Consider the following 20,810-nt stretch of genomic DNA (forward strand, 5'->3'; position numbering starts at 1 on the left):
CAGCCACGCAGAGCACTTGTGGGAACGTAGATTTGGGGTCTGCTCCACGTTCTGCGGTTCAGTAGGAAGATTTGTGTTTCTAACAAGGCCCCGGGCCCTGTCGGTGTGGACGGGGAATCACACCTGGGGTAGAAGGCCCGAGGATGGCGGCGATGTAGAGGAAAAAAACAGACGTCTTCAAACCACAGAGAGTTCTCCCAGCTCTGGCAGCCAGAAGTCTGAAATCAGGTGCGTGCAGGGCCCGGACCCTCTGACACCTGCAAAGGGAAGGCTTCCTCGCTTCTTCCTGCTGCCGGTGGCGGCGGGCAATCCTGCCCCGTATGTGCTGATAAGACTTGTGCAAACATAGGGGCGCCCGGGTGGCTCAGTGGGTTAAGCCTCTGCCTTTGGTTCAGGTCATGGTATCAGGGTCCTGGGATGGAGCCCTGCATCGGGCTCTCTGCTCGGCGGGGAGTCTGCTTCTCCCTCTCCCTGCGTGTGCTCTCCTTCTCTCTCTCTCTCTGTCTCTCAATTGGTTAAATAAAATCTTAAAAACAAAAGACTGTGCAAACAGAATTATAGTAGCAAATGTGGTAAGGAGATGAGAACACTGCAGAATGCGGCTAAGAGAAGCAGGAGAAGGAAAGGAATCTACGATGACGAACGCTTCTCATTTCTGTTGTTGGAAGGAGTCGGTGCACTTGACCTTCAGTGTTGGGAGAGGCCAGGGGTCAGGGTCATGACATGGCTAGGAGAGGCTCTGAAGAGGCCCACGAGTTGCTGTGGGCAGGAGCCTGCCCAGCGCCCAGCAGGGACGGCTCAGCCTGGGTTTGCCGGACGCAAGCATACTTGGTTTGCCCCCATCACCTCATTTTGGTTCTCCCTTCTTCCCATTTTCTCCCCATCCCCAGAACCTACTTAGGATTCTGGGCTCTTCTCTGAGGCCTTGATTTCGATGGCTGACTGCTGGTCCCCTCAGCAGGTTGGCGAAGGCGGCCCTGGGGTTAAACTTCTCGGTCCTTCCTGTCCTGCTACTGTTCTCTTCAGGGTCCATCCCTCAGGAGAACCTTCTGGCTAGTGAAGACACGATGCTCTGCGGTGGGAGACGCTTCCTGAACAGCCTCTTTGAGTGGAAACAACTTTAAGCTAAATGTGAAAAGACACTAGTTTCCCAGTTCTCTTCTTTGGCAGCATGTGACCTGGGACAAATCAGCTTGTCTCTTGGAACCTTTCTTCATCGGAAAGGTGAAGAGAAGCCGCTTTATCCCCAGGAGCAGTTGTTGGGTCCAATGAAAGGGTCTCCAAGAACCTTGTCGATCTCTAAAGACTTCCACAACATAAATTGGATTTCTTTATTTTTGACCTTGGAGAGCCACAAGTCTGGTCCCACAGGCAGTGTGTCTGAGGGGAAAGGGGAGACAGTAGGCAGAGAAAGAAGTAAAGGAGATGTTGTGTTTTCAAGCAAAATCAGTAGTGAGTCAGCGGAAAGGCCTGTCAGAAGACAAAACAGAAAACGGGGTGAAGGAGGACACGGGCTGCCAGGCCCGGGAGGGGGTCAAGCCCCTGTTTCTTGGTGAGTGACCCCAGAGAAGATGCGGGTGTCAGAGGTCGGAAGGACCCCGTGCACGCCGGTGTGCGCCCTGAGAACCAGCGGGGAAGGAGGTTCTCACGCATCGCTTCCTCGGACTCTCGCGGACGGACCAGGACAGGCTTCATTTGTTTCCGGAAGACGAGACTCAGATGCTCCTTGAGTGGAAATGTCTACGAGAGACGGAAGGAAACGATTTTTAGAAAGAAGAATCGTACAGCTCTTTCCGCATGTCGGCGTTGCTCTCGAGATGGGTCTTTGGAAACGTAATTAGACTCACGGCTGGGGTTTCGGCTGTTTGTCTGCGTCTGACGTAGGAGATGCGTGTGTAGATGGAGCGCCCTTTTAACCAGATTCTTTTACACTCGCGTTCTTGCCGTCACTCTCGGCTGCAGAGCGTCCTGTACCGGGAGCACGGGGTGGCAGAAACATCGTCCGTTCATAAGTTAGGTGATGGGGACCAGTCACGACAGAATGACTTAGAGGCAACTGGGAGGGGGCGCGTGCGCACAGCAGAAGCAGACCCTGGAGACAACGCCTTCGAGGGCACAGCACCGTCTCTTCTCTCTTAAATTTAAAAAAGTTTTGTGGAGGAGGAAAAAAGGAGAGATACAAATACTGAATCCTAAGACTTTTTCATTACTTTTAGATTTTGAAACGGACAACTATGTCTCCTGTGTTTTCAGTCTTACCCGGATGGTTACACAGAAGTGTAAGCTCCGTGTTGTGGGGAAGGGAAGGCTGGTCGCCGGGGGGAAAAGCCAGGAACATCTGGTTCCTATTTCCCACTATTTGTCCTCTGCTGTATAAGCTTGGTGTCTTTACTTTTCACTAAACACTTTGATGGTACCTAGTCATTGGTAGTCCTCTAGAAAACATTTTAAAAAAATCATTAGAACAAGGGGTTTGACTTCAGGGAAATGGTATACAGTGAGCTGGTGAGGTGTGCCAGGTGTCCCCATCGGAACATGGGCTGATTGGGACCTTCTGCTTGAGGCAAGAAGCCTTCTGGAAAGACTGGTTTGTGCAGGAAATTCTCCACCGTCACCCACTCCAACATCAAGGCTCGTAATTCACTCGCCGATGTTCACACGAGCGGGAACAGAGACGGGGAGGAAGCTCGATTCTGAGGCAAGATGCCGGGTCTCTGGGGCAAGGCCCGATAAAGTACAGATGAAACGGGAGGGGGGAAGTCAAGCAGAGGCTTATGGGGGGTGTGGCGAGACGGAGGAAATAGGGGGAGAAGAGCCCACTTGCCGTGACGCGCGCCGAGTTACATATGGAACCGCTGAGTCACTGTATCGGACTCTTGAAATGCATACAACACTGTGTGTTAAATATACTGGAATCAAAAGAGAGAGCCACAAAACAGGCAAAAACAGAAAAAAATCCAGCAGAGGCTGACCCTGGCCCGAGACGAGATGTCTGCAGCATCCTGGGAAGGAAGGAGTGTGGACGCTGTGTGCGGGAGGGACAGGTGTGACTCCCCCCGCAGTGAGGACCATGTCAGGCTTGAACTCCCCGGGCTCAGCCAGGCTCGGGCAGCTGCGAGCTGCTCCCAGGTGCCGTGGAATTTAGCCCCAGCCAGAGCAGAGAGAGGGGAGGGCAGGGGAGCAGCAGAGCTGGCTGGGAGCTTGAGGAACTCTCTGGGAGGGAAGGAATCTCACCAGTCACCCAGGCCCGTCTCACTCGGCCCCGCATTCTCCCTGATGCTCTGGCGAACTTGGCTTTCCTACTTTTGCTAACGCAGCTGGTAAGCCTTTTCGGCATTGGATACCTTTGATTACCAAAAGTTAGCATTGTTGGTCCTTATAATATGTACTTGTCAACGTTATGTTTGCCCTTGGAGCAAATGGAAACAGACCTGCTCACGCTTCCTCACGAAGCTCTTTAAAACCGTAACGATAGCCTTCCATCTCCCCCGAGCCTCTCCTCCAGGCAGCCCGCCGGCCTTCACTCCAGACGACTCACACGGAGCAGCTTTCCTCCCCGACTCCAGCCAACCTGGTCATATTCTCATCTTTCTAAAATATTTTGGCTTATTGGTCTTACTCCTTAGGGAAAAAAAGGGACACCTTCAACTGGACTCAATCCTCCCAATTCAAGGGGAAGAATTTCGAGACCAGATACTCTAACTTCTTTCCCGAACGACCATACAGACTGGTTGGCTCTTATCTCAGCCACACTATGAAAAATATGCTCATTTATTTCTTTTTTTAATTCAATGAAGGACCCGGATGGATTTCTCAGGGGAGTCTTTGCCCTGAAAACTGGCTGCTCCGCAGAGCGAATCTTGGAGGGCTTCTTGGAAGCCCCGCAGCTGCCGCCTAGTGGGCAGACTAGGGTAACGGATCAGGGTAATGCATGGGGTTCAGTATAGGAGCCAAGATGGCAGGTTTGCTTGGAAGAATGTATCAAGACCAAGATTTAGGGGTGCCTGGGTGGCTCAGTGGGTTAAGCCGCTGCCTTTGGCTCGGGTCATGATCTCAGGGTCCTGGGATCGAGTCCCGCATCGGGCTCTCTGCTCAGCGGGGAGTCTGCTTCCTCCTCGCTCTCTCTGCCTACTTGTAATCTCTCTCTGTCAAATAAGTGAATGAAATCTTTAAAAAAAAAAAAAAAAGACCAAGATTTAGGAACACACAATGTAAATGCAGAAACTCTTGAAGTATTTTTGAAAAAATGGGGCATGTGCTTCCTCACCCCTCTTCTCCCCATATCAACTCAAAGCAGGGGTGGGGAGGGGCAGTTGGGTTCCGAGTTCCTTGCTTGATCTCCACAGCCTTCTTTAAAGTGACCAGGACACGAGGAGACTGTGGGACGCATTGGGTATGTCTGTTCCCTTGACCGTGAGCCTGATATCTCCGGTGTTCACATATGCTCAAACTCATCAAATTGCACACAGCTGATAGCGCCGTTCTTTCCACGTCAGCGATACCTCCGGAAAGCTGTTTTTAAATGTTCCAAGAGAACAAAAGAACGTTTATAGGATGCTGCCTTCATGAGGCAGCTGTCGTGGTCCACGGGCCCCAGCTTGAAGTTCGTGGGCAGATAGCGTGCTCTCTCCCAGAGGACAGGCTACTGTGGTCGTTGTCGGTCGTCGTTGTGGTCGTCGCCGCGCTAGATGGGACCTAATGAAATTTCCTTCTCTGTTGGTAACAGAACCCCAAAATGGTGAGGAGATAGACCCTCTGGGTAAGCGTTTCATTTTCTCCAAATCTAAAATAAGAAATCTCCCATTTTCCAACTTCCTTTTAGAGCTGCTCTTTTTCTCCTTCAGGTTCTTAGTTTTTGACTCAACATCACTGACCTCACACGCAGATTGTTTTTCTTCTTTTTCTCTTTTTTACCATCCAATTTCCAAATCTCCCTTTCTTTTCCATGCCCAGTCTCTTCCCTGTGTTCGTCTTTCCTGGTTCCCCGTATCTTTAGCCCTCAGCCACTTCTCACCAGATCCTTTTTCTTCAGCCTTGTGTCCCAGCCATGGTGGTCTGGATCCCTGCTGGGGAGGGCCTTGCTCTGAGCTCATCTACACCCTCTGGTATGTTCAGCTCCCTCTATGAATAGAATATAGGATCAAATAAGGAGGTGATAGTAGGGGCCCCCTGGAGTGATCTGCTTGGTAGTCCTCACGCCTGTCCTTGAGCTCCCCAGCAATGGCTGACTAGCCTCTGCTTGAATTCCACCAGTGCTGGGGAGCTCACTACCTCAGGGGACCATGCATCCCATTATTGGGACACTCCAGTGAGTACAGTGCTTGTGCTGACCAGGAGCCCAGTCCACAGGGCAGCAATCTTGACCGTTCTGTGGCCTCTGCCCGCCCTCGGACCGGTCGGCTCCAACTCTGCTACTCACAGTGGGAGTCGCATCGTGGAGGAGAAAGAGGTTCGTGGACTCGGTACAAAGCTAGTGGCTACCTGGTATGGTTCTCTTCAAGATTAAAACAAGAGAGTTCCTTATTCTCCTTTTTTCATGGTTTCTGTTTCCAAAGCAAATACAGCTCTTCCCTCCCTTTACGGAGGAGGGAACTGAGGCTCTGAGAAGCTGTGGACTTTGCCCCGTGAGTGAGTCACAGGCTGAGTGGATCCCGTGTCCCACTCTGAGTCCTTGTGGTCGTAGCTGCACACGGCCGCTGTGTCCCGCCCCCAAACCACCCCCACCCCCACCACTGCTTCCGCCGGGCGCGCTGTCAGGACGAGAACCCCCGTGGCTGCGGGAAGGCAGGAGAGGAAGGCAGTCCGGCAGGCCACCTGCAAGGTCTCCGCGGTTCCTCAGACGCCCGAAACCAGGCCAGTGTTACTGAGGGTAGGAACGTGGTGTGAATTGAAGAGACATTCCAAAGTTGCACAGTCCAGTGAAACATGGAAACCAATGAAACATGGACAGTTTTAAAAAGTAAGGACTAGGAATGGTTGAAGGTCATTTCAGTGTTCTTCTACTGAGAGACCAAGTACGTGGGTACGTATAAGAGAGACCCGTTAGCAGGAGATTGTTTGGTTTTCAAATTGTGGAATTTAGGATAAAAGTTTTGGGTAAAGAAAATATCCACGCTGAGAGGCCCTGGACAAGCTAAAGATAGGAGCCTAGAATTCAGAAGATAGGTCAAGCATGAAAACGCAAATTCAGTGAGAAGCTGCCTAAGAAAGCAGAAGTGAATGGGATCTGCCAGGCCAGAGGTGTAGACCAGCACGCTGAAGAACACGCAGGGGGGGACGCCTGGGTGGCTCAGTTGGTTAAGCAGCTGCCTTCGGCTCAGGTCATGATCCCAGCGTCCTGGGATCGAGTCCCACATCGGGCTCCTTGCTCGGCAGGGAGCCTGCTTCTCCCTCTGCCTCTGTCTGCCTGTGCTCGCTCTCTCTCCCTCTCTGTCTGACAAATAAATAAATAAAATAAAATAAAAAAGCTATCTCTTTAAAAAAAAAAAAAAGAACACGCAGGGGTGGCGGGTGGTGCCTGCATCCCTTACAGGGTCCTGCAGCCGCAGAAGGAAGGACCAGGAGGCCTGGAGGAGGAGGGCGGGAGGACCCGGAGGCCGCGGCCTGTGGTGGGGCGAAGGAAGGAGAGCAGCTGCCATCCCCGCGTCACACGCTGCCAACAGGTACAGCAGCGCGAGTGAGTCCAGTGCCGTCGGGTCTGGCCCTGGGCTGGCCCCTGGAGACGGCAGGTGGAGAATGTTAGGAATGCACTAACGTGTGGCCTTGCAGGGTTTTCTCATGAGATGCGGTGATCGTTAAAAAGGACTCATTCGGGCAGGATGTGACCAGGGATTTTCTGGTTCTGATGTGGCAGCTTTGAGTTCTCTTTTACAAATTTGGGGGAGGTAGTGAGGGACAGGGGCGATGAGACGTGTAAGGCAGGGTCTCGTGCCAAACCTGTAAGGCAAGAGTCATGAGGTTCACCAGGGAGCAGAGGGGAGCGGCGTGGACACCTCCCAGGCTGATCTTGGAAAGGGATCGGGTGGCTTCTTTCTGCAGGAGGGGAAGGCTGCGGGGTCGGGGGAGGTCTGCGGCGGGGCTGTAGGGGTGGAGACTGGAGGGCGGACGGGCGGAGGCTGACGAGGTTAACCCAGTGCCTCTGGAGGATAGATTATGCTGGGGTAGGACGTCCAGGGGGGCGAAGAACGGAGTCCAGGAGACTTCTCTCTAGCTCAGTACACTGAGCGAGGAAACCACCAACTCGGGTAGGAAATGTCAAGGAGGACTAGGATTACTGGGCGCTGACGAGTTAGTTTCGGAGAATATTGAGTCTTGGTGCTTGTGAGGCCTGAGGTAGGGACGTCTAGGTGGAAATCCGGTTTGGAAGTGCAGGAGGGGCTGAGCCCGAGCAGGAAGAAGATACGAGGTGAGTCTGCACGAGTGTGGAATGTGGGACGAGTGTTCGTGACGAGGCTGAGACAGCGAAGACCGTAGATAGAAGTGCGGCTCCGGGGGGACGCTGGAGGGGGAAGGTGGGGTGGGTGGGCGGATGCTTCGGAAATGGAAGAAGCGAACCAGACGTGAACTCACCCCACGACAGCTTTGACTCGTTTATTCCAGTTACTAAACGCCAATAGTATTTGTGATATATTAGATATCATGGTATCTAATGGTATCTAATTTTTTTCGCGATCCACGAGAACATTTGCTAAAATTGCTATCCCGTCTTATGGATGGTGTTTGGGGTATATATAGAAACAAGTTTCTATATATTCATTTTCCAAGGGAAATTTCACAGTGAAGAAGAAGCCAAAGTAACTCAAATCCATGAACTCCTGGGAGTGAACTCTTAGCAGAGCAACTGAACGCAGACTTACTAACTTCCGACTTTCCTCCCTGACCAGAAGTATTCAGAGGCTATTTTAAAGAAAGAAACATAAATACAACAGAGACCAGGGTAGGGGGGTGGGGAGCCTTTATCTTCCTAAGAAACAAATTCTTTCAAGGCGATGTATTTTTTTTTTTAATTCCTATCAAGATAAGGAATTTCTTGCTCTTTAAGGAGTGGTCTCTTTCATGCCGGTGGTCCTTTTGGCTCCTGGTTGAGAGGGTGGGTTGCGGAAGAGAATGCTGTTTGATTGTCCCATCTTGGAGCAAAGAGAAGACTGTCAACGTCACTCCCTCCCGTTGCTGCTTTTTAGAGAGTCGTACATAAATCCTAAGTGCACTTGCCTTTCTGAGGACCCCATTTGCATGAACAGTTCTTTCCAGAAGGTTCTTTCACACACGTCCTTGGCATATCCAGCATCTCAGGCCTGACCTCTTTTTGAGTCTGTCCCATTTCTGTTGGAATCTTTCTGATTAGTGATTCCGTTCCCAACATAGTTCACAACATTTTCCGTCCATACATGTTTTATTTTTTTTCTTTTTGCCCCATAGTACACACACAGAATGATGGGTAGTTCTCCCTTCTTCTTACCATTGCCCTTATAAGATTATTTTAATTCAGTCTTCTTTTTCTCATTGGCTCCTGTCAGAAGGCACTCCCAGGGCTGAATTTCAGAGTCATTCAGTGGTATGTTTAAGGAGTCGTGCAAAGATCAACTTCAAGGTCTCTGGGAATGGCATAACCAGAGGACGAATTGAAAACACTATTTCCAGATGGATTAAAGAAATATTCCTTCAATAGCAAAGTACTGTATCTTTGTTATATCTGTTGGTGTCCTGGATGTTTTGGTTGACAGCAGTCCACTCAGACTTGTAACTCTAGTGAAGCGATACACCCTTTGTTCACACAGTTTCCAATGTAGTGATCGGAGAGATACAGACCTCCGATCAAATCTTGCTTGAGCTTGATTTCAATTCCTTAAGATTCAGTTTTCCTGTGTTCAGAGCGGGATGATCATACCTGGACTGAGTGAGCTCCTGGATACCGAGGAGCCTGCATCCCTCCCTTCGTGGACGCTCGCCCCTCACAGCCTCAGCTTCACTGGCATCACCACTTCCATCTTTGTTCTCTGCCGTCATTTCAAAGACTTCCGCTGTGTGTGGTCCTTGCCAGCACCTTACTTCAGTACTGAAACCGTTTTGATGAGGAATTCTTCTCTGTTTGTTCTAGAAGTGGGTGGGCATTTATGGGGAGGCGCCCAGGAACCTAGAAGTCTGTCCACAGCTGATGTAATAGACGCCTTTTTTCCTCTGGATTCAGACTAGATCTACCATTTACCTATCGCTGTGTAAGAATCTACCCAAAACGTAAGAGCTCAAGACAACCAACACTTCTTACCTTCAAGTTACCGCGGTCAGGGACTCACGGCCGTCCTGTGTCTCTGGCTCGTGGTCTGTCAGAGTGTCGTCTGGGGCTCCGTCATCTGAAGGCTTGACTGGGGTTGAAGACTCCGCAGGTCCGCGCTCCCTCGTGTGACCACAGGCAGGACGCCTCCACCCCTTGGGGCCTGTTGGCAATCTGATGGGGAGGAACCTTGGTCGCTCACGGCATGGACGACCTCTCCTTAGGGCTGCTTGCATGGGTCACGCCGTGGCGGCTGTCTTCCCCCGAGCCACCACACCTTCTCCTACCCAGTCTATACCTGCTATCAGTTGAGTCCTCTGGAATTAGGTGCCACCCCTCCCTCCCTCCCCCTCCTCCCTTTTACACCCCCCACCCCGCCCATTCCTCCACTCCCCTTCCTCACTCCTCTGCCCTTGCCGTAAGTCATGCTCCCATTTTAGCCAACAGAGGCCACTGTTGGCCTGCCCGGGTCCTCCTGAGCCTGGAGTGAGATGACCGGGCGAACAGGTGGCGTTGGAGGAGAGCTCAGATGGGCCGTGGAGCCACACTGTGGGCCCCGACCGCGGGCAGAGGCTCTGTGTCTGCCCGGGTTCTGTGCTTGCATCGGAGGGAGCTGGTCCAGCTCAGGGGCGGTTTAGTCAAAGCGCAGGGTCCTCGGACGGGCGCTGTCTGAGCGGGCGTCTGCTCAGGACCAGCCCTTCCTTCTTCTCCTGGGAAGGCAGTACGAGGCGTCCCTTCCCACGCAGCTGAGTTGGGTTTGTGTCCCCTTCTCGGAAGGCGAGGGCAGGGCCGGAAGTTCATCATTTCGTTGGTTCCTGGCTATTTACTCATAAGGAAAGTGGTATTTGGACAAGTTTCCCATCAGATGCCGTCCCTCCCCCCTCCAGCAGGCCACCCCAGGCCCCGTATTTCTGCTGCAGGAGTCTCGGGACCTTCGGGACTCCGGGCTGCTGATTACTTACTTGCATATCTGGGTTCTCTTTCTCCAGTAACTGTGATGCATCCGATCGTCTCTAAGTTAATCCGGGGCCCCAAGGAAGCAGGGAGTCCGTGAGCTTAGCAGGGCCCTGCCCCTTTTCATTCTCACATTCACTCCATCCTCTGCGCCCCCATGCACACCTCTATCCTCATCCTTCACACTGGACCTCTCTCCCTTGGCCCCACCCATTACCTTCAGGAAGGTGGTGTTAAATGCCGGTCACTGTAATGTGCCCAGACCGGGTGTGGACTCTCAGTCACACGGGTGGGAGAAAGGGAGTGTGGTACGTTCTTGCTTCAACCCTGAAAACAACCCCTCACGTTTCCAGCCCCGGGGAAGGTCTCTATCCAGAAAGCCGGAGGGGAAGGATGCCAAGATTTCTTGAACTGCGTGTTTTCCCCATTTCTAGTCATGGGTTAGGGAACTCTGCCCTAGCTTAAGAGTTGAAAAGAGGCTCCAGGTTGTGGGCTATAGGCGTTTGGAAACACTGTTCGGTTACCTTAGTTTTCAAAGTTGTGCCCCTCTTGGAATGAGCTCTTGGTTTACTGAGCGCTCTCCAAAGCTGAAAGACTCACGCTGCATTGGACAGAAGGACGAGAGTTTGCCCAAGGAAGCCTATCTTGCTTTTTATATTCACTGAGGATGTACAATGGAATTTGCCGTAATTTACAGGGACGCCCACAGTACGTGGGTCTTAGGGTCCTGCTGGGTCCAGCTCGCTGGTGACCTCCTCCTTGGTCCTGGCTACTGTCACTGAGCTGGAAATCTGTGCCCCTGATTTAATCACAAAGCAGCCAGCTCTGGAGTCTGTATCAAGCCTCTGACTGCAGGTAAACAATGTGCAAATGAAGAAAGTAAAATAAACAGGATATGCAAATTAACTTTCTAAGTAAATTAGACTTTGCCTCCAGGTCTCCTGATTAACTACTTTTCCTCCACTGATGTTTTTCTCGGATGCACAGTGATTTAAAAATATCATGGTCACAGCCTTTGTCTCAACGCTTGCTTTTTTTTCTTTTTCTTTTTTTTTTTGTCTTGTCTGTTTCAGATATACCAACACTCCTACACTGGATATTATGTCCTGAGCAAAATTCCTCACGGGTAAGATGATTCTTTCATTTTCTTTGAATGAGAAGTATTCAAAACAAAGAAATGGTAGAACCCTGAGTAGTTGCTTAATTCCTAGAATTAAGGGCAGGAAACGGGGCAGCTTGATTTTGACAGTGAAGGGCCCGGATGTCGTGGGGCCTCCCGAGCTAACTGTATCCAGCGTCTAGGGGTCCTGCCAGTCTGGGTACTTGCCCATTTGTGCAGCCTCCGTTCTAGGACAATGCCACCTCTCTCCTGTTCTGTTGCCGGGGTTTCCCCTAGAGGTCCTGCCGGCCGGGACTGTCTCCCCATGCCCCACCCCGTAATCAGCTGTGGCCCTCCCAGGCACGGGGAATGGCCCGGGACTCCCACGGGGCTCTGGTTATGTACACCATAGAGGGACATCCCTAAGCGCACTGCGTCTCTCAAAAATGTGTGATTTGAGACTCAAATGTGTGTGGGAAGGACAGACATGAGACCAGGCATGATTTTATGAGGTTTTCGGTGCCGGGCAACTAGACCCACTCACGGCACAGGGAGGCATTATCAGGAGCTCCCCTCCGGGTCCAAAGGCAAAAACAGGCACTGGTTAAAGTGCGTCGAAGCAGTTTGTTGCGTTCGATGTGGAGAAACTGCTGCAGAATTAAGAGAGACACAGGTGGCTTCCAGTTCCTCTCCGGTCACCCCTCCCCGGTCACCCCTCCCCTTCTGCCTCCTCCTCTCCCCTCCTGCCCCGGTCGCTTCTTGCTCTGGGTCTCGTGCTCTCCTCCGCCCCCCTGGGGTTCTTTCAGGACCCTTGGGAAAGGTGAGGGGCTTGGGAACCGGTAAGAGAAATTGAGCATTGCCCCCGCCGGTGTCCGTGCTGCCTGTGAACGTGTGAGGGAGGTATCCTCGACTTCCGGAACGTAAACAAGCGACAGAAATTGCTAAAAGGTTTTGTTTTGTGGGAGAGCGTGGTGAACCAGCAACACCGACATTGCCAACTGCCGTCGGCTGCTTTCGACTAAGTTGAAGTAGAGCATGGGCACCTCTTTGGAAAGCAAACATGGAGAAAACAAGTTCATCTGGCCTTCAGAGAACGGGGAGATGTGTGTAGAGGGGCAGCAGCGTGAGATCAACAGCTTCTGCCAGACGAGTAGACAAACCAAGTTCAAAGACCCTGAGGGTGAATCACGGGTAAAAATTAAGCGTCCTTAGGAATTTTTCACTTAAATCCTATTTTAATAGAAACTCAGGGGTTCTCCACTAAGGAGGAATTTTTCCACGGTTTTCTGAAGCAGATCTGCATCTTCAGAGCTCACGGCAGGCAGGAGTAGGATCACACCTTGAGGTTTATGTAGCCGGTGTCGGAAGATTGAACGTATCGTAGATGATGGATCGCTCGTTCCGCCTTCCATCAGTTTGTGAAACTCAGAACTGCAGAAGCGCTTTATGCTGAACACATTGTGTCAACGCACCGCATCCGTCAGAGTTTAGAAGCAGAAGATTTGGACAACCTGACCCAAACCAGCGGCAAAGCGGAGGACGAGACCTGGTTTCCGTGTTGATGGTGATGAGCTCCCCACAGAGAATGTCAACATGTAACAGGCTGCCTTCGGTGTTTTTAAAATCATCACAGTGACGGTAATCGCCATCATTCGGCGATGACTTTCGAGTGCCTTCACCCCAGCACAGCCGCCGCAGGAAAAGCGCTCCCGCCCCCATTCCCAGTGGGAGCTGTAAGGCGGGCCGCCCCACAGCTCCCAGCTCGTGCACAGCCTGGCTGACCCGAGCCCCGTGCCTTCCAGGCATCCCCTTGAGCTACGTTAGAGCTGTAAAGATCAGAGTTTTAGTTGTGCGAATTTATTTCTTTTCTGAGGACTCTTACATGAGCGGAAGACATAGCAGATGACTTGTGTCCTTTACTGGGAAAAAACCCCCAGTGGATGAGAAGGTCCGTGGCCCTCCCACCACCCCGTGAGCTGACACAGGATCTCCAAAGCTGGCATCGCTCAGCCGCCCGACCTCTCCCTCTTTCATGATCGTTTATGGAAAATGAGTCCATTCATTTCATTTGTTGTCAACATCTAATTTGTATTAATGAGCCTTGAAGCCTCATGGTTCTGCAGCTTCTGCGACTTCTCCGGGGGTCACCCGAACGGGTGCTCCTCCTCCACGGAGAGCGGGAGAAGGGCGCGGCCCACCATCCGAGTCTTGTGCTCCACATAGATCTGGGCTGGAGAAGAAGGCGTAACTGTGTTTTTAAAACAAAAATTAATCTGGTTAATTTATCAGGATTTGCATTATTTACCATACAAAAAACAAAGAGCTTCGCTTGGTGCTTCCAAAGACACAGATCTGTACCTTTCTCCCAAGATCTCACTTCTCTGTCCTGACTTCTCCCCCAAAGACTCCACCGTGAGCCCGAGGCCATGCGGTCTGCAGGATGGGATTAGCCCTCATTTATAACAAGAGTTTTGTCTTGGCTTCAGGCTTTCCAGCCAGTCACGGAGAAAGCTCAAATTAATTTTTTAGTGCCCTCTAAATCTGGTTCCCTGCGTTTTTGCCGGTGGCGAGGAAAGGATGCCTTTTTCCCCGTGTGGTTCACAAGCCAGGACAGGAGCCCCCCCGTCCCGCGAGCTCACTCCCTCCTTCAGGGTTTGGCCCTCGGTCTGCGGCGGGAGCTGAGCCCGGTCCTTGTGTGCGCACCGGCTCGGCTCGTAATGAGAATCCCAGGGCAGCAGAGTTGTCATGTGTGCAAAGATCTAAAACTGAAGGCAGAATCTGTTTCACTTCCACATACTAAATGTTCAAGAAGCATATTCTTAAAAGACACGTATCTTTCACACAAATCTGTTTGCTAAGCCAGATTTAAAGCTAGTCATTCTTACCATAAAACATTTCACTGAGTTTTTATATCAGAAATTCAGCAACATAAAACCATCTTCTGTGATAGAGATTATAGCCAGCTAAACATTTTCTATTAAGAACCCATCATGTGTTTTTACAGAACTATTTTTGTATGCTCGGCTGCTTCTGGAGGTTTTCCTGACCTGACATTTTTCTGGAATTAACTTTTTTCTTGGGCTTGAGGGCTTTTAAAAATACATATATATATATATATATATATTTCTGTATGACTACAATTTCTCATCAGGATCATCCTGAAAAGCATATGGACTAGTGAAAATTATTCCTTTTATAACATAAATCAATTTTAAGGAAAACCTGGCATATCTCATAACTGGGTGGCTTTGGCAATATGGGATTTAGCAAACAAAATAATACTAAAACAGACACAAAGAAACAATGGAAGACATTTTTCTTATATCCCAGGGCAACTTTGATAGATATCCTTGCCCTAAATTAGCTAGCTTATTTACTGGTATTTTTCAGTCACCACCCATATTTATACAAAAATTGCACTCCTTTGGGATTCTTATCGACTTATGAAGTTGCGTTCTGTATCTGCAAAAACTGTAAACTGTGACATAGGTCCTTCTGTGCAGAATGACACTCTCACATTAAGGCCGGGGTACAGAGGAACGTTCCATTGATTCAGAAGCTAGACATCTGGGCTGATAACATATGCTTAGCACCCGGCATCTTGCCAACAGCATGAGGCAGGAAGTAAGAACGTCACCTCTGTGGCCACATAGACCCGAATCTGAACTCTCTGTCTGCTGCTGACCTTGACCATTGTGGTACTTCTGCAGACCTCAGTTTCCATATTTTTAAAAAGATGACAATGCTGGCACTCACCTCAGGAGCATCTTATAAAAATGAAGTGGAGTGATATATGCAAAATGCATGGCAGAGAACTTTGCTTCTAGTGAACATTTGGGGATGTTATTTCTTAATATTGTAGGATGTACCCGTATATATTTATAGTCTCATGATTAAATATTATTTGACTTTCTACCAGATGAAATACTTTCTGTTACAGGAAAGGCATGAATTTTATTCTATAAGAATAAAATTCTCAAAGCTAAGGCTTGTTCTACGACACTTGGGTAATTGTAATGCCCATGTGATGTTTTAATGTCTCTCTTAAAAGAAATGTCTGTAGCCTCAAATGTCTATAATTCCCAATGCTCAGTGCCTTCTTTTTTATATCAGTTAAATCAGACCAACCACAATTAATGTTTAAGGTGTTCTTGTTTTGACTCCAGTAGAAGCAAACAAGACGGTATAAATCCAGGAGTTTTTATTGAAATGCTCTATGAGTAATAAAACCATGGTTGCCATCCCTAAGAAGTTCAAAATTCTGTTGAAAAGAAAGGACACAGACTGTCATAATACACAGCAAGTGGCCCAAGTGAGTAACTTAAACACTGAATACAGAAGAGAAGGTTGTGGGCGTCAGGTCTCATAAAGGAGGTCTGGCCGCAGCCGATTCTGGTGAGTTGAACCCATTATTTTTAGTAGATGGAGACAGCGAGCAGATGTCCCAGGTCGAGAGGATCATTAAACAGATTCGACCTTTGCGACGAGCCAGCATCTTCTAGAACCGGTAGGGTTCTACGCCAGGCACAGCACAGGTGTTCACATGGGGTCTGCGTGGGTAGAGACGAGGTTGGGTGGGGGTTAGGATAGGCCTGCAGTGTGGGGAACCTAAACCCTGCTGTAGTGAGTCTTTACAGCAAGAACATGGGGATCCTTTAGTGCAGTTGTGTTGAAAACGGCAGGCCTGAGTGAGTTTCATGTGTGTGTACAGAAGGGAAAGGAGGTTTGGAGCATGGATTCAATTAGGAGGCCTGTTGGGGAGTCATGAAGGCTTGGAATGGGCAGAGCCCACTGCATAGAAACCACACTCAGACTGATTACGGGTAGTTGGCGTCCTCCTGGAAAATGAAGACAGATTTCCCGTATTTATTCCATGTCCCTCTAATTAAATCTGGGAGGCAGCCTGTGTCCTCTTGTGAGCTGAGCCTGGTGCATGAGAAGATTCAAAGTAGTGAGTTCATGAGGGCATTGATGAAAAGTCTCAGCTTACTGAATTTCCTCCCTGGCCTTTTTTCTCAGGGATCCCAGGGGCCCCGCTGCTGACCTTTCCCAGGTAGACACACGCTGACTCTGCCCAGCCAGCTACCTTCACAGCTGCCAGAATTTGCATAAATAGGATTGTTAGTTTAATGTTCTAATGTGAAGCCAAAATGTAGAACAAAGGGATGTCCTTAAAATATCGCTTTGATATTTGGCATCAAAGGGAGAGAATCCCAGTGTTACTGACAGGCGTGCGGTGTCAGAACCATGGACAGCTCCGCGTCTTCCCTTCTTCCTTCCTCTCCAGGATACAATCCTTAGCAAGCATCTTCCAGAGAACATGACTTTAGAGTCAAGCAGATCTGGGAATAAATTCCCAGGCAGCCCCTTGACGTGTGTAATCGTGGGAGAGTTACTTTACTTCTCCAGGCACAACCACTCCATATATATAACGGAAATAAAATGCCTGCCTCATAGGGTTCATGAAGAGGTTATAGGAAATCCTGTAGAATAATGAGGTGGTACTTGAAGTGCCTGCTTCGTGTATGGAAAGCAGTCCAGGCCCTATTTGTGGAGGAACCAAGATCTTCCAGAGTATGGCCGAGTCTCACTAGCCCCCCTTCCCTGCATTTGGACACACAATAAATGTCAGCATCAGTGTCAACTCTGATTAAGCGTAAGGACTTCCTGGAGCTGCGTGTATGTGTAGTCTACAGCTACGCCTGGGCCCCGTGGGATAGAATGTGGGGGTCAGTGCAGCAGCAAGGGGAGGGCAGGGAGAGGTTTGTGATGCCTCGTAGCGACCAGCCCTGTCCCTGAGAACGACCACATCAATGGCACGTGCGATGGCGCTGCCCGTGGGCAGGGTGTGCTCCTGGGCGTCCCCACCCCCGCATGTGTGCCGGAGCCTCCCTGCTCCCTGGGTGGCTGGTGTCCACGTCCTCTGACCCTTCATGGCGGTGGCCACACCCCTCCTCAACATCCTTCCGCAACGACCACACCTCCTGCATGAGCGTCTTCCCATTTCTCACGGCAGACGGCTAGTCCCTGGTTGGCATTATGTATTCTTTTCTGAATGGAATGTTTGGAAATGTTTTCAATGTGCACCTGTTGCCTGACCCGTTCCTCTCCCTCATCCCGAGGCCTCAGAGAGAAGGGTGTCTCTGCAGGGGCTTGACCGCATCTGCACCCAGCGGGGACTGGTGCCCAGGGACAGCATGACCTTGCAGAAGGGGAGCCCACAGACCTCGCTCTCTCCCCTGCGGGGAAGATCTCAAATGCCCTGCTGGGTCAGCCAGCAGAAAAGCCGTCAGCCACAGGCAAAAGGAGCCGGTTTCCACCATGCTTTCCCCCCGAATCATTTGCTGCCCGTGATCCCGTCTGAAGAACCGGTGACAACGCACACGTGCCCCTCCTTCGTCCCGAACTTCACGGGCCCTTCAGTCAGGCCCGTCCTAGGTGGCTTTCCTCGGATCCTGGCTGACAGCTGCAGGAAACTCATTATGCAGTGTTGACTGGGGAGAAGGCACAGGCCAGGCCCGCACCCCAAATCAAGGAAATAAGAGTCTCTGAAGCTGTGATCTCAGTTTGGGTCTGGGGTCCCCTGGGCCCGCCCATCCTTCCCTTGCTGTCATCACCAAGTGTCGTGGGAACTGACAAAAACCCATCTCTGCCTGCAAACAAGTGACTCAAGCTTCCCCAGACTTGGAGAGGGAGCGGTCGGTCTCAGATGAACGGGGGCGGACATTCAGCTGAGGCTCCGCTGTATGGAAACGAGACAGACCCTGCTGTCTGACGTCTGGCTCCTCCCCGGTCTGGGGGCCTGGGGATGGTGGTCCCACCAGCATCCAGGCCGGCCGGCGCAGGAGCTTGCTGTGGGCTCCCCCTAGTGGGGTCAGCGGGGACGCCGCGGGTTTGGATCCGTGGATTTTGTCAGGTCTGAGTCAAGAAGTCAGAGACGTGTTTGTGGCCCCCTTTCCCTGGGGCATGAGAGGCCGTCCCCCAAGGAGCAGGCCACAGCCCTGAGGTCCCCTTCCTGCTCACAGAGTCCCCGAGGAGAAGCGCCCCGGTGCACAGCACAAGCGGCCCTGCAGGGCTGGGTCTGCGGGATGTTGGCCGCGTGTCCTGGGCACCCTCTCCTGCCGCCGAAAGAGCTGCCCACGCTGCGCCAGCCACAGGCCAGGTGGTGGAAAGGCCACGTGGATCCCACGTTGTCTCCTTCCCTTGCTGTCTTTCCTATGTCCCCCTCTGTTGTCTGCGCTCCGTTAGTCCCTACAGGGGTGGACATGGAGCCCCCGCCTGTGTGCACTGGTGACACTGGCTTCAGTGGAGCCTGACGGTGTCCTTGAGCAGGAAGGCAGCCCCGGAGGGCAGCAGGCAGGGCACAGGCTGACGGCAGGTGGACCGGCTCCTGGAGGGACAGTCCTATGTCAGTCACGTGTGTGTCATCCCTGGCTTGCTGCTGCCCAACTTGCCTAGAATAACTCACGGTTCACAGCCTCCGTTTCCAGGAGGTTCTGACTAACAGGAGCACGTCCACCCTGAGACCGAAAACCTTCCGTCGTGCCCCTCCTCCGTCCCCCAGCAACCAGCGACGGGTCGCCATCCCTCTTGTCTCGCCTTCCCTGGAATGTCTTCTCCGTGGAGCCAGATGCACGGCCTCCGTGTGAGCGTGGTCGCTTTCCACGGTCCCCACACTGCCGCCGTGCTGGGCGCCGTACTTCCTGTCCCCGAGAACCGGTCTGCAGCGCGGGCCCACGGTGATTTGTTCACGCATTCACCGCTTGACATTTGAGTTGTTTCCAGCTCGGGGCTTTTTTGGATAAAACGGCTGAATGTTTGCATACAGAATAACATACGGAGATAGGTTTTCATTTCTCATGAGTAAATACCTACAAGTAGAATTGCTGATTCGCACAGGAAATGAATGTTTAGCTCCAGGAAAAGATTGCTGAATTGTTGTGTGAAGTGGCTGGACTGTGTAGCACCCCACCCCTGCCTTGTTAAATTCGCCGCCTGTCCTCACCCCGTCCCTCCACATAACTTGTCAGATTTGCCTGCCTGAGTTCTTGCCCCCGAGCTCTCCCCGCCTGGTTATGGGCACAAGGGCCAGCCGTTCAGCCTGACTGGTGTTTCTGGTCCCCACAGTGCTGTCCTCCGAGCATCCTCCAAATGACAAGTCCATTGGGAAGGACATGGAGGGCGCGGTAGGGAATCAGAGCGGGGAGGCAGAGCACAACCCCTGAAGAGGCTGCTCTTTGTATAACCTTCTGGGCATAAACCTCACGAGCCATAGGACAGCTTCAGCCCCTTGAGATCCCTCCCTTCCTGGACAGATTTCTGGGAAGGGATTTCTTTTCGAGGACTTATATCTTACAGGATGGCCCCTAGAAGGCTGAGATCCAGGTGACTTGGTCCCGTGCTGGGTGTACCTGCCGCCTCCCAGCTTAAAGGTGGGGTCCAGGCCCCTCCACGCCTGGAGAGCCTGGTGTCTGGGCTGCGGACCGGGGCTCCCACCCCGGGCTAGTAAAGGCCGTAAGGTAGCCTCTGGGGGCTTCCTCGGACTCTCCTATCCATTCTGAGGTTACATCTTGACTGCGACACCGTGACGAAGCCAGGCGTGCAGCACTGGCCCTCCCCGGAGTGACTGATGAGCAGCACCACCGACCCAGAGTGTACACAGGACCGGTGGGTATTTCTGGAGCCGTTAGCAGTGCACAGTACAGAGGACGGTACGCTGGGCCACTTCCTCGCTGGGGAGGCCTGATCTCAGGGCCTGGGCCAGAGCCTGACGGCACAAGTAGTCAGTCCGGGGGGACTTTCCAGCTCCCCAGGACTCAGCTCAGCCAGTGGACCCTCGGGAGCAGGTCGACGTACTGCCCCGGGCAGAGTGCCCAGACTGAGAAGAAGCCTTGCAAAGCAAATGCTTTTGCCCGTCTGGACAGGAATTTAATTTAGCCCTAGCTGGTCGTTCTCTGTTTTCTACATGCAACAAGATGGATGAAGAGGCCCAAACCCGAGGGGTTGGCAGGGGAGGACCAGAAGCCTTTAGGGCGCTCACCTTTCTCGTAAACGCAAGTTTGCACACCCCGTCGCAGTTACTTACCTCACCTCGGAGCCTCCTGACTCGGGGCCGTTGTGTCATGGCCCGATGCCTGTCTCTGCCGATGCTGTGGGGTCTCGGAACGGCTTCCGGGCCACGGCTCACAGATGCTCCCCCAGGCCCCCCACATAAACAGGCTACGCGGACTGTAAGGGAGCCTTTTTTTTTTTTTAAAGATTACTTATTTATTTATTTGAAAGAGAGAGAGATCACAAGTAGGCAGAGGCAGGCAGAGAGAGAGGGAAGCAGGCTCCCTGCTGAGCAGAGAGCCCGATGCGGGACCCGATCTCAGGACCCCGAGATCATGACCCGAGCCAAAGGCAGCGGCCCAACCCACTGAGCCACCCAGGCGCCTCTAAGGGAGCCTTTCTTAAAGGATACAAAAATCCAAATCCCCAGCCCGG

The 20,810-nt window shown here is 51.7% G+C and overlaps 1 protein-coding gene across 4 annotated transcripts in view; it reads left to right on the forward strand.

Moving 5' to 3' along the window:
- DPP6 (dipeptidyl peptidase like 6) overlaps positions 1-20,810 on the forward strand; it is a 791,001-nt gene that overhangs the window by 599,128 nt on the left and 171,063 nt on the right. For all 4 annotated transcript variants that reach the window (XM_044246903.1, XM_044246901.1, XM_044246902.1 and 1 more), the window contains exon 6: positions 11,299-11,351. In XM_044246903.1, coding sequence (XP_044102838.1) covers positions 11,299-11,351 — 53 coding nt within the window. The remainder of the gene's footprint in view (positions 1-11,298; positions 11,352-20,810) is intronic.

The sequence above is a fragment of the Neovison vison genome, chromosome 4, assembly GCF_020171115.1.
Source record: "Neovison vison isolate M4711 chromosome 4, ASM_NN_V1, whole genome shotgun sequence".
NCBI classification, from domain to species: domain Eukaryota; kingdom Metazoa; phylum Chordata; class Mammalia; order Carnivora; family Mustelidae; genus Neogale; species Neogale vison.